This window comes from Ovis canadensis, chromosome 16 (assembly GCF_042477335.2).
Source record: "Ovis canadensis isolate MfBH-ARS-UI-01 breed Bighorn chromosome 16, ARS-UI_OviCan_v2, whole genome shotgun sequence".
NCBI lineage: Eukaryota > Metazoa > Chordata > Mammalia > Artiodactyla > Bovidae > Ovis > Ovis canadensis.
Genome location: NC_091260.1, coordinates 49,153,937 through 49,168,276, shown reverse-complemented (window position 1 = coordinate 49,168,276; position 14,340 = coordinate 49,153,937). Strand labels below are relative to the sequence as shown.

The 14,340-nt window shown below is 39.9% G+C and overlaps 1 protein-coding gene across 1 annotated transcript in view; it reads right to left on the bottom strand.

Moving 5' to 3' along the window:
• LIFR (LIF receptor subunit alpha) overlaps positions 1 to 14,340 on the bottom strand; it is a 77,552-nt gene that overhangs the window by 37,294 nt on the left and 25,918 nt on the right. Inside the window, exons 4-5 of the mRNA XM_069556154.1 lie at positions 11,799 to 11,935; positions 4,696 to 4,859 (exon numbers count right to left, since the gene is read on the bottom strand). Coding sequence (XP_069412255.1) covers positions 4,696 to 4,859; positions 11,799 to 11,935 — 301 coding nt within the window. The remainder of the gene's footprint in view (positions 1 to 4,695; positions 4,860 to 11,798; positions 11,936 to 14,340) is intronic.

The window sequence follows — 14,340 nt, the reverse complement described above, 5'->3', positions numbered from 1 at the left end:
GAAAGAAAAATAAAAAATTGAAATCTGAAATCCTCAAAGAAGAGATACTGCATCTATGAAAGAACGTGACAGAAAATTTTTTTTAAATGACTAAGAATAAAAATGGGATTTCTTGTATATTAAAAAGTACATTAATAAAAACTTCAAAAGCACAAGATAAAGTTTAGGAAAAATTGCTCAGAAAATAAAATATTGATGCTAAGGATGCTAAGAAGTCTTAAAATACTAATGTAAGAATACTAAGAGAATTAGAGAAAAGGTTAGAAAGGTCCGTCTCTAAAAAACAGAAATTCTAAGGAAAAAAAGAGAAAACAGAGGAAATCAAAGACATAAAATATGAAAATGTCCCAAGCTGACAGGCATGTGTTTTCAGACTGAAAGGGGCCTAATGAATGTCCACTGCAACAGATGAAGATAAATCCATAATAAGAAACAAATAGTAGAACACCAGGCTTCCCTGGTGGCTGAGAGGATAAAGCGTCTGCCTGCAAAGCAGGAGATCCGAGCTCGATCCCTGGGTTGGGAAGATCCCCTGGAGAAGGAAATGGCAACCCACTCCAGTATTCTTGCCTGGAGAATCCCATGGACAGAGGAGCCTGGCGGGCTACACTCCACAGGGTCGCAAAGAGTTGGACACGACTGAGCGACTTCACACACACACAGTAGAACAATGGCTTCAAAATCTTGAAAAAATTTCCAACCTAGAATTCTGTACCCAGCTAAACTAGCAATCATGAGTGAATGTAGAATAAAGACATCGTCAGAAATGTCGAATCTCAATGTTTTTACCAAGTAGCACTTTACATTCCTACCAGAAGGGTATGAAAATTTCGACTGTTCTGGATCTTTACAACATCTGGAACTGGCAGTCTTTTAATTTTATTGATAACTAATTTAAATTTTTTTAGTAAAATATATTGGCAAGCTACCTGCAGTTAGCAGGGTATCAACAATAAATAGCAAATAAATTTAAGCTTCTACCAAAATGAGAAAGTAAGATGAAGACAAGGAATTCAGGAAAAAGAGAGTCCACCATAAGAAAATTAAAAAAGGAATCCTCTGGATGAGGATGAACCACAGCTTTCTAACAAATGTGTTGAAACATGTAGAGGTTTGTCCTGAATGGGTTACAGGCATGCTCAGGTATTAATCTCTTCAAACCAAGGGTTGGCTACTACAGGTGGAGGCTTCTGGAGCTTCTGAGAAAACTCTGGCCATGAGAATACTTAGCTATTTATCACATTCTGTGCTTTTCAAATATTGGCAGCATCCATGTGAACTCTTATACGACAAAGGCTGGGAAGTAAGTCAGAAGGCCCTCAGAGACATTTATTCACAAAGGCAAAACTGATAAAATATTAATATGCTTGAACATTTCGTTAGATTTATACAACCTAGAAAGAATTTGGAATTGAATTAATGAAGCAGACAAGTAAAACTAAAAGCATAAGACAATATGAAAGGATGTACCCCCTCCAAAAAAGGAAAAAGTAAGAACAGTATCCAGTACTTGGTTCAGCTCGAACAGGGTTTATATAATCATAACACAAATAACGATTACTGGCCTACCAAAAATTATAACAGAATGATATTGGAAAAACAGGAAGTGGAAAGAGCATGAACACACGTATAAGTGCATATGCATGGGAGAGTGTGTCTGCGGCTGGGAAGTGAGACAGGATTAAATTCTTATCTTTCATCGTGGGAAGTTAATAAACAGTGCTTAAAACTTAAAATGAGAAACGCTCGGCTGGAAGAAGCACAAGCTGGAATCAAGATTGCCGGGAAAAATATCAATAACCTCAGATATGGAGATGACACCACCCTTATGGCAGAAAGTGAAGAGCCTCTTGATGAAAGTCAAAGAGGAGAGTAAAAAAGTTGGCTTAAAGCTCAACATTCAGAAAACTAAGGTCATGGCATCAGGTCCCATCACTTCATGGGAAATAGATAGGGAAACAGTGGAAACAGTGTCAGACTTTATTTTTGGGGGCTCCAAAATTACTGCAGATGGTGATTGCAGCCATGAAATTAAAAGACACTTACTCCTTGGAAGGAAAGTTATGACCAACCTAGAGAGCATATTAAAAAGCAGAGATATTACTTTGCCAACAAAGGTCCGTCTAGTCAAAGCTATGATTTTTCCAGTAGTCATGTATGGATGTGAGAGTTGGACTGTGAAGAAAGCTGAGCACCGAAGAACTGATGCTTTTGAACTGTGGTGTTGGGAGAAGACTCTTGAGAGTCCCTAGGACTGCAAGGAGATCCAACCAGTCCAATCTAAAGGAGATCAGTCCTGGGTGTTAATTGGAAGGACTGATCATAAAGCTGAAACTTCAATACTTTGGCCACCTCATGGGAAGAGTTGACTCACTGGAAAAGACTCTGATTCTGGGAGGGATTGGGGGCAGGAGCAGTAGGGGAAGACAGAGGATGAGATGGCTGGATGACAACACTGACTTGATGGGCGTGAGTTTCAGTGAACTCCAGGAGTTGGTGGTGGACCGGGAGGCCTGGTGTGCTGAGATTCATGGGGTTGCAAAGAGTCGGACACGACTGAGCGACTGAACTGAATTGAAAATTTTAAAAAAAAAAAGAGGAAGAGTAACATAAATGTGCTAACTGGAAAAATGGAGACAATAAATAACCAGCTAAAAGAACTGAAATGCATTGTTTATAGGCAAGAGAAACAAGAGGAAGAAACAGGCCTGCATAACTACCAGGTGTCACACACATTTTGGTCTATGCAGAGCACAGCTTCCACAGCTGTTTGTGAGGCTGTGGGCAGAAATCTTCAAGTTGTAAGTGAAACATTATAAAAGAAACTTATAAATGAAACATTTATATTAGTAGTGTTTCATGATCTTTAGTGATCTTTAAACTATTACAAAATAATAGCATTATCATCTGTCATAGAATGACTGATTATAAGCAATTCTGCCTTAAATACTAATCCTAACAACATAATTACAAATAAAAATGTCACATTTTACTATGCAAAGGAATAACATTTTAAAATTAATTTGTTCTATTGCTATTTTTCTTGCTTCTTGCTATTCTTCTTCAAAGACCATATTCCCCAAAGTAGGGAATTACTATTTTGACATTGCTATCTTGTTATGCATCTTGTGGCACTGAGGTACACAACCTTAGAATAATATCTCCATTCATTTCTGCCTGATTTCACTTACATATCAAACAGTATCCCTCTTATTCTAGCATCCCTAATTTAGGGGAAAAACACCTATTCCCCAAAGGAAGTAATGACAATGAAGAGCTGTTAATAGCTTTATAAATATCATATCATTTACAGTAGCAAATATTAGCACTACTTTACAAATAAGAAAAAGGTTTTGAGAAGTCATCCTAAGCTGGTAATTAGTAACCCAGAATACAAATGTTAGACCATAATAAAAAGCTACACAATACAATTTTAAAGAAGCCATAGTTCTAAGACAACAATGCTAGATGACATCAAAGTTGGCTGCAAATCAGACTGACATTAAAATTGAAGAAAAGAGAGAGCATTTTAGATCGAGGTAATTAGAATGGGCTTCAAAATAAGGATTTGACCTGGGTCATGAAATGTGTATCCAGTTTACACAGGTGAAAAGGAGAGGGAGGGCATCTTAAATGAAGATAACAATACTGATTATGTAATATAAACTTTACTGGTTAAGGGAAAGCACAGAGTCTGCAATCAACTGTCAGTTGGGGTTTGAGTCCTGGCTCCTTTATTTGTATCTTCCTGAGACTTTAATCTGAATCTGTAACATGGGGATGATACTAACAGTGCCTCCCCCAGAGGCCTGTTGTGAAGATGCAAATTATTAACATATAGAGAGCTTTTACATCACCAGTATCACCAGAAGCACTGGATACATGATGACCACAATTATGGCTGCTGTTGTTTCAAGGGAGTAATATATAGGTTGTTTATAAGGAAAAATAAGATCATGACTATGAAACACAAAATAATTCCATTTATTATCTGTACTATCTTACCTATAAACTTTGGCAAAAAAAATTGTAAAATCATGTTCTTCTAATTCTTAACTCTATAACTAAGCATATATCAAGTACATTAAAGAGTAAAAGGATAAAGAGGGAATTCCCACATACTAGCTGTCAACCTGTTTTACTCACTATTCCTCAGACAAAGAACAAACTGAAGACAGACCATAAAGTAACTATTCATAAACAGTATTAAAAAAAAAAAGCAGTACTACTAATATAAGAATGTTATTTTGGATTGAGATAAATTCAAACTTACAGATTTATGCAAAATTTCTCAACAATTACTATGCCTAAATATGTTTCAAAACATTTATGTTTATATTTATAATGCTAGATATTTATAATAATTAAATGAAATTATAGGTATATTTTTATTCCATTTATGCAAAAACGTGCATATAAAAAGGCTAGACAGGAATACACAAATATATTGTTTACTATATTCAAGTGGCAGAATCATGGATTAAACTTATGCTAATTTCCTAAACTTCCTATAATTGTTACACATTATTTCATTAATTTAGTGATTTTTTATAGTCATAGCATACAGTTTTTAAGGAATTCCAAAGAGATATCTGATCTACTTCTTTAATAATCAAAAGAATCACTTTAAAATTTAAAAAAAGTATTCAGTTTCTTTATTGTCATAGGAAAAAATCTGTTTTTGTTTAAACTTACTAATTTTACAATTTCCATATTCTTTTTACGTAGAACTTTAATTTCCCAGATGACATTTGAGTAGTGTGGAAAAACAGAACCTTTGTCATCCCACTTTAGGTGTAACGTAGAAGTTGAGAAATCAGCAGACAAATTCAAGATCTCTGGAGTTTCTGGAATTAAGGCTTAAAAAGAGACAAAAGATAAAATTTAGTAAAAGAAGTAATGGTCTTCATATTGTAATTCCATTAATCAACTAATTTTAAACTCTATTCCTTCTTGATCTAAAAATAATTAAGGAGTAAAGCATATTCTTATACCTAGTACTGAAAAGAGAATAAATATATGTATTTATTTGTACAAGCAGCTCCCAGTGATTCATCAGCCAAATCTGAGGAAATTATTTACCAGCCAGCTGTTTCAAATCCATAATACAAACAGCAACTGGATTCCCACAACACTCTGGTGTCACTGGGTCTGGGATCTCCAAACAGGCAAAATCAGAGGGAAGTGAAAGAGCTTCCAGTGTGTGGATTATGTAAAGCTGGCCTTGGCAAAGCCTTCCATCTGTGTCCTCGGCTCCCTCCCCACTCATCTTCAGTGTCACAGTCTGCACACTAGGGAAAGTTACCCACTTCTGGATGCAGTGAACTACAGCTGGCATTGGCACGTTGTTGTCACTCAGCTGTGTCTGTTAGCGACCCCAGAGCCCACCAGGCTCCTCTCCATGGGATTTCCCAGGCAAGAATACAGGAGTGGGTTCCCATTTCCTTCTCCAGGCTATCTTCCCAATCCAGAGATTGAACCCAAGTCTCTTGCATTGGCAGGCAGATTCTTTACCACTGAGATACTAGGGAAGCCCGCAACTGGCATAGGCAGCAGTAAGTAGCAGCAGGATGGTGGTAATGAGATGAGGAGGCCAATGGGATTCCATGCAGATCTAAGAAGCACTTGGCAGGATGTGAAGTCTTTCAGAAAGGTTAGTTTGCAGTGGGGGGCAAAAGGCCTGTAGGGAACTGAGAAAGAGATAACGTGACCCAGCAGGAGACAGCCAGGCTACGGTAAAAAGGATACAGCTCAGGATGCCATATATGGAAAAGAAAGGACAAATCTAATGGACACTTCAAACAAATGAAGAATTCATATTAATAAGACATGAAACCATCAATTCTTAAGAAACAATGCTGGCAGGGCAATTGGCTCTGAAGCTGCATTACAAAAGGTAACGAGAAAAACCATGCTCAAGCATAGGGCCTCTCACAGGGAGAAAACTGGTAAACTAAAAAAGAAAAAAAAAAGGCAGCAAGAGTAAGGAGTTCTTAAAATTCTTAAATTCAAAAATTCTTTGCACCTACAAGGGATGAGTATCGTATGGAAAAACTTAGGGGGTCAATGGAAAACACGCACGGTATGAACCTGTTCTATAAAATTCAGGCTTTCTAGTAGGTAGGGCTCTTTCTTGCCTGTGCTCTCCTCAAATGACAGTTAAGGTGAAGGTAACTTCAAAATCACTGCAGATGATGACTGTGGCCATGAAGTTAAAAAGATGCTTGCTTGCTGGAAGAAAAGCTACGACAAAGCTAGACAGCATATACATTAAAAACAGAGACATCACTTTGCTGACAAAGGTCTGTATAGTCAAACCTACAGTTTTTCCATGTACGGATGAGAGCTGGACCATTAGAAAGGCAAGTGTGGAAGAACTGACACTTTCAGACCGTGGTGCTGGAGAAGACTCTTCAAGAGTCCCTTGGACAGCAAGGAGATCAAACCAGTCGATCCTAAAGGAAATCAACCCTGAATATTCATTGGAAGCACCAATGCTGAAGCTGAAGTTCCAACACTTTGGCCACCGGATGTGAAGAGCCGACTCACTGCAAAAGACCCTGATGCTGGAAAGGATTGAGGGCAGGAAGAGAAAGGGGCAACAGAGGATGAGATGGTAGGATGGCATCACCGACTCAAGGGACATGAATGTGAGTGAACCTTCAGATAGTAAAGGACAGGGAAGCCTGGCATGCTGCAGTCCATGGGGTCGCAAAGAGTTAGACATGACTTAGCAACTGAACTACAACCGTTATATAGCTACATAAAGACAGTGGAAGATTCTTTACAGGAGAAGTTTAAGTGGGAAACCGCTTTTAAAAAAAGAAGGAGCAAACGAGGAGCAACAAGCTGATTCAGAGCCAGAAGGGCCAAGTTCAAGGTGGCAGGGCAACCACAGACAGCAGAGGCTGCCAAGAACTTGGATCCTTCAAATGTTTCAAGAAGTTACAATATAATGATTTAAAATTATGCAACATGAGACTATTTTATTAAGGCAACACTCCTCTATTAAAATGCTTCCCTCTCTGAAGAGTACACATAATTAACATTTTATCGAAACAGCAGTAGTCTAATCTTCAAATCTTCATAGCTAATATTTCAAGCTAAAAACAGAAGCAGTCATAATTACAGGTGAAAAGTTTAAACATACTTCTTTTCACGATTTCATAGTAAACTGCTTTCGTGTACCTGGGAAGCTCCCTTAAGCGCCCATGAACTGTCATCTGCCTTTCTCTCCAGCTAAAATGCACTTGAGGACAATGTTAACTTGCTTTCTAGAAACTTTCCAGCTAGAAAAAAAAATATCATCAGTCTTATTTGTGAAGCTGGTATATCTCTGCCCGTAACCTCCATGTCCCTTCCACCTTAGGACATCAGAAGATGGGAGCTTTCCCAGGTCTTTCTAAAAGGATCCACAGTATTTATTCTGCCTCAGACAGATCCAAATTTTTAAGAAACTTAAGAGATTAAAAATCTTACAAAGACTTATTTTTTCCCTCGTCCTTGTCAATTAGAAGTGTATTGTACATGCTAAGTCACTTCAATTGTGTCCGACTCTTTGTGATGCTATGAACTGGAAACCGCCAGGCTCCCTGTCCATGGGGATTCTCCAGGCAAGTATACTGGAGGGGGTTGCCATGCCCTCCTCCAGGGGATCTTCCTGACCCAGGGATCAAACACACATCTCTTCTGTCTCCTGCATTGGCTGTTACTGCTACTGCTAAATCACTTCAGTCGTGTCCGACTCTGTGTGACCCCAGAGACAGCAGCCCACCAGGCTCCCCCGTCCCTGGGATTCTCCAGGCAAGAACATTGGAATGGGTTGCCATTTCCTTCTCCAATGCATGAAAGTGAAAAGTGAAAGTGAAGTCGCTCAGTCGTGTACGACTCTTTGCGACCCCATGGACTGCAGCCTACCAGGCTCCTCCGCTCATGGGATTTTCCAGGCAAGAGGACTGGAGTGGGGTGCCATCGCCTTCTCCTCTCCTGCACTGGCAGGCAGGCTCTTTACCACTGGTGCCACTTGGGAAGCCCAGAAGTTTATCAGATATATGTATATACTTTAAATCTCTTCTTTGCTCTGTATATATACTTTTGAAAGGATCTTAAGATCTGGAAAAAACTTAATTTCTCATAGCTTTATTTAGCAGCAAATTGCCAAAGTACCCAAATCTTCTGATGTACAGCTCCATACCATTTCACAGCATCTCTTCCACATGACAGATGTTCAAAGGTTTGCTGATGGACCTGCCTCCCTCTCTTACATTCATGTAATTTGCTATTTGTTTTCTTGAGTAGTGGTAGTAATAACTTAGCATTGGGATACTGTTTAGCTAATATTCTAATCATGATGAGAACCATTACTATTAAAAATGCTATCTGGCTCAGTGGTAAAGAACATGCTTGCCAATGTAGGAGATGTGGGTTTGATCCCTGGGTCGGGAAGGTCCCCTGGAGGAGGAAATTGCAACCCGTTCCAGTATTCTTGCCTGGGAAATCCCAGGGACAGAGGAGCTGGCAGACTGCAGGGTACAAAGAGTCAGACATGACTGAAGCGACTTAGCATGCACAATAAACTTCTAATTGACAAGGACAAGCACAAAAATAAGTCTTTGCAAGATTTTTAATCACTTAATAACTCTTTGTAAGATTTGGTCTATTAATCAAATGTTACCTAGAGTCCGTCCTGATTTGCCTTTCTAACACTGTTATCTTCAAGTAGTTTTCCAGATGGAATGTTCTTACTTCCTACTAAAAAAGCAGACAACACAAATTGGCTCTTTGACGGAGTCCTGGGGAAATTTTTTTAAATCTGGAATAAAATTAAGTTAGATTCCTCATACCTCACTACAAAATAATTCCAGATGGATGAAAGATTTAAGCATGATAACAAAACCAAAATCCCCCAAATATCATGCGATTCTATTACATAAAAATGAAAACCTGTGGTGTGAAAAACACCACCAAGTTTAAATTTAGGAAAATATTTATGGGAAAAGATTTATAACAAATAGGACATAATCAATAATCATACTATACAGAGAGCACCTGTGAACTGAGAAGGAAATATGAATTTTCAACATGAGAGAAAATTTACAAAGGACACAAATAGCTCAGAAAAAGAATAACAATGATAGGTAATTTTTTAAAAGTAAACACAGAAATATAAAAACAACAATGCTGTAATTTGGGGGGCCATCAGATTACAGGGGCCAAATTAAGAGAGAAGGACAGTATGCGTAGTCCTGGCTAGGATGCAGACAAGCAGGCAGGCTCTCATTTGATGTCTGCGAGAATGCAAAAAGATTCAAAATTTTGGAGGAACAAGTGGTAATGGATATCAAGTCATAAAAAGGAAATGTTTCCAACACAGCATTCCCAATTCTATGACTTTAGCTTAAGAAAATCATCACACAAATTCAGCAACGTAGATGTGCAAAAAATGTTCATTAAAGCATTGGATATAATATTGAAAAACTAGAAGTAAAAATCTCAATGATAATAATCACTGACAATCCCAAACTCCCTAACTATCCCTTCCTGCTACCCTCCCCACCTGGTCTGGAACTGGTATGCACAGAGCACTATATTTCAAATGCATAACTAATAAGGACCTACTGTTCATATAATCAAAGCTATGGTTTTTCCAGTAGTCATGTATGAATGTGACAGTTGGACTATAAAGAAGACTGAGTGCTAAAGAACTGATGCTTTTGAACTGTGGTTCTGGAGAAGACTCTTCAGAATCCCTTGCACAGCAAGGAGATCAAACCAATCAATCCTAAAGGAAATCAACCCTGAATATTCATTCGAAGGACCGAGGCTGAAGCTGAAACTCCAATACTTTGGCCACCTGATGGGAAGAGCCAACTCAGTGGAAAAGACCCTGATGTTAGAAAAGATTGAGGATGCAAGAGGAGAAGGGGGTGGCAGAGGATGAGATGGCTGGATGGCATCACCAACTCAGTGGACCTGAGTTTGAGCAAACTCTGGGAGATAGTGAAGGACAAGGAAGCCTTGTGTGCTGGAGTCCATGGGGTCATGAAGAGTCGGCTAGGACTTAAGTGATTGAACAATAATAGTAACTGTATAGAACAGGGAACTCTGCTCAGTATTATGTAACAGCCTAAATGGGAAAAGAATCTGAAAAGAACAGATACATGTATATGTATAAATGGGAAAAAAAAAGACATCAATCTAGTTCAGCTTTACAAAGCCTCTGTTTAAAATGAGAAAATGAGGCTTCCCTAGTGGCTCAGATGGTAAAGAATCTGCCAGCAATGCAAGGGATCTGGGTTCAATCTCTGGGTCAGGAAGATCCCCTGGAGAAGGGAATGTCTATGCATTCCAGTATTTTTGCCCACAGAATCCCATGAACAGAGGATCCTGGTGGTCTTCAGTCCATGGGGTTGCAGTGTCAGACGCAACTGACTAACACACACACATTTGATTATAATAAGTAGTATAATAAGCTAAAAAATAAAATATAACTTGCTAAAAATAAAATATAATTTGCTAAAAAAAATCAATGACAAAGTGTAATTATGGTACCTCCATTCAATGGAATATTATGCAACCTATAAAAATGGAGATTTACATAATAACTTGAAACTCTATATAGTATGGTAAGCCTATTATAAAGTAATATAAACTTTACTGTTTATATATATATACACACACAGAGAGAGAAAATACATGTAATTAACACTATTTAACAAAATACAAGTATTAACAATATTTCTCTGCAGGTACTGGCATCATGGCTGATCTATACAAAATAATCTCACATGGATCTCATGTATAACTACAGAAAGAAAATAACAAACATGGCTCTTCTCTCTTTTACTTGAAGACAGCCTTAAATAGCACTTTCCCCAGACCAGCCAGAAGAGAAAATGAGACAGGTTCTAAATTCTTGGACAGCATGCTTGTTATTATCATTTCAAAATCTGTGCTATCTCAGACACAGACCACTCCAAACATGCATTCTGTCTGTAAAACTGGCCAGATCACTTGTATTTTCTTTCCCCTACTTCAGCGTAAGTTGTCCCTGTAAGACTCTCTATAATATCATTATAACACCATCCCATAATAGTTGTCAGAAGGCAATACAGGTGTTTAGCCAACTATTAAAAGAGTCAAGACAACTAGGGTTTTTAAGATCTCACTATACAGAAAAATTTCCATTTCCATCAGCCTGGGTTTATTCATGTTTCCACCCAGCTCGAAGCATTATATCCTAGGTATTGGGTCAACACATCTGTAAAAGATACCGGCGAAGTGCAAGGCACTGGACCAGACACTAGCGGCAAAAGACAGAGTCTCTGCCCTTGGGGAGCCTATTTTCTTATAAGGGAAACACACGGGGAGCACCTACTTACATAATAAATTATTTATGCAATTGTGAGAAATGCCACAAAAGAGAAATACAGACTGCCAAAAGGAATGGGGTCTCCTCTGGGCAGGGATGGTCAAAGACTTAGTTCCTTGAGACGGCTGAAGAATTCTGAAAGGCGTGCAGAAATCAACAAAGCAGATGGGGAAGAGGAAAGTTTCCAACTGCGGGAAGGACCTTAGCCTCTGCAGCACCTATCTGCTTGGCCAGAGGAAGAGTTTGCTTTCATCGTGATCTTGCCTGTGCTCCAGAGTTGTAAGTGAGATCACTGGGCACATGGGAGTATTAGTATAACAACATATATCGAAGAACGGTACATTTCTGTCAGCTATAGAGCATTACAATACTAACAAAGTCACCATTCTGAGATATTTTCAAATCAATTTTCTTTTCAAATACTTACAAACGTTTTTTTCATTTAGTATGAATTTACTTTTGGAACTTCCAAACTCATATAAAGGGTTTACTGTTATTTCATAATCACCAGGTAAAAGAGGTGGGATTTTACTATTTTTCTCCAATTGATAACAAGAACGGGACCTGAAATATAAGAAATCAAAATTCAATTAGCAGATAAACTTCAGTGCAATTTTCATAAAAACTTGATTGACAAAAGACGCACTGAAAAATACTTCATGTTCTTTTGTGTACAAAAATATGACAGGTCATATTGCATTTCAAGACTGAAAAAAGAGAGGAAAGTGGTCAGTCCATCAATGTAGTGGTAGTAAAACTAACCAGATTGAATCAGAAAGTAAACAGAGTGAGCAGAGATGATTCTCTCCAGAATCTTAGGATTTCAGCATGTACTTCAAAGCCCCACCCCAACTTTCTCTGGGCAGGCTTGTCCCCCACCTCACACACCTGTCGCCCACTTGTGGACCACAGCATCACAGGGTTCCCATCACTGCGACTTCAACTCAGCCTGTCTGCTCCGCTGTCTTGGCTCACGGTTCAGTCATACAAAATGTTCTCATCAGCTCTGCTTGCAAAGAGCTTCTAGTTCCCACCCATTACCTCTCAGACAAAAGTGAGTTTTTTCTCTGTGGTTCCATGGGCTTTTGTATCTTTACAGGGCATGTTTACATGCTCTGTTATTCACATACATTTTTAACTTCGCATAAAAACTTTAATTCAAGCAAAAGGACTTTGCGTGCCTCCTGCATCCCCGCCCTGTTCCGCATAGGCTTCCTCACATTACTCACTTAGGACTAAGGACTTGAAAGGGTCGGCTCGCCTCCTCTCAACCTCATTTGTGAGGTTTCTTTATGTGCCAGCAACACAAAACCACCTGAATTCTATAAATCAGGCTTTTCACACTTTGATACCATTGTACCCAATATCCTCCCCGGCTGGAATGGCTTTCTGTCCTATTTCTGCTGAGCATATTGAGTATTCCCACTCCACAACCATGCTTCTGACAGCCTCTCTGGACCTCATACTCCTTAGTCAGTGCTCCCTCAGACCGTCACAGACAATTTCCATCAGCACTTAATCCACAGCATTGTTATGATCTGCTTCCTGTGAACTCCTGGGGCCAGGATAACTTCCTCTCTGTAGGGCCTGCAGTGGTTATTAGTGTGATTTACCAGATTTTTCAGATTCTCCCCTTCTGGGTTCAAAGGAAGATGGCCCTTCCCTGCTCCTCTGAAGCGAGGCACAGCCATGTGACACTGTTCATGGAGAAACTGAGTGGAAGTCACATCTCTCATGTCAGGAAGGAAGCTCTGAAAGGCCGTGATCCCCTTCTGCCCCGTCCCAGTGCATTAAAAGATGAGGGTCCCCTGGCCTGGGTCCCTGAGGGCAGGACAAGGGGCAGAGATGCCAGATGACCCCATGATAGACACAAGACACAAGCCAAGAGTAATCCTTTATTTTCACTGCAGAAAACAACGATATAAAACCTGAGGGCTGTCTCTGCAACAAAACCAAGCTCAACTTGGCTGATGAACGAGCACAACACAACTAATGCTCGATAAATCTACATGCACTGGGAAAAAACCCGAGTGTACTTAAATCCACATTTATGTCTCTTTACAGCAGGACCGCTCATCAGCACACTGGTGCCTGGAGCTCTGCACCGAACTTCTCTGGCATCGTGAAACAGCTCTGAGGCCTGCCGGGGTCAGGGAGGAGCATGCAGAGTGCTCCGGCCTGCAGACACCCTGAGGGCTTCCACTGCAGGCCCCGGGACTTGTAGCTACTGCAAGAGAGGGTAAGGTGGTGTGACAGAACCTGCCGCTTGCCTCCTAGCACCCACCTCCCCACTCCCCTGAGTGACATTACCCCAGGTTTACTCAGGCACATTGCCATCAGCTCTGAGAACACATCACCCAGCCTCTCATGCAAATAGGTTTGGCCACTGGATGAAGTTCTGCCAGTGAGACGGAGGCAGACACCTCTTCAGGGAGTCTCTGAAGAAAATCATCCTTCCTGTCCTTCCTGCTTCCTGGAATGCAGACATGACAGCCACCCTGGAGCAGCACCTTGAACCAGGAGACCACACGCTGAGGACGGCCGAGCACCACGGGAAACAGGAGACTGGGTCTCTCGCGGCCACGTGCACCCATGTCAGCCTTGAACTGCTCACCCCGGACCTTTTACGTGAGAGTAAATGCCTGTCTACTAAACTGCCACTACTGACATGTTCTATTGGAATCTGAACTTGAACCTCTCTGATACAGGCAGGCATTAGTCTAGGACAGACCAGTCAAGCTTTCCCACAGCTTATCAGAACCCACAGCCCATGAGAAGCGTGTCCCATACTCAAAATGCCCACGACAAAAGAATCAAAGTCATGGCCAAGGGAAGGGTTTGTTTCCACCCTGACTGAAATTAAGAGTCACCTTTTTAGGAAACAGAGAGCTAGGATTTTAAATTTCTTTAAAAAATTTCCAGAATAAAATCTTTATATTCTAAAATTAAACACAAGGAACCTTTAGGTT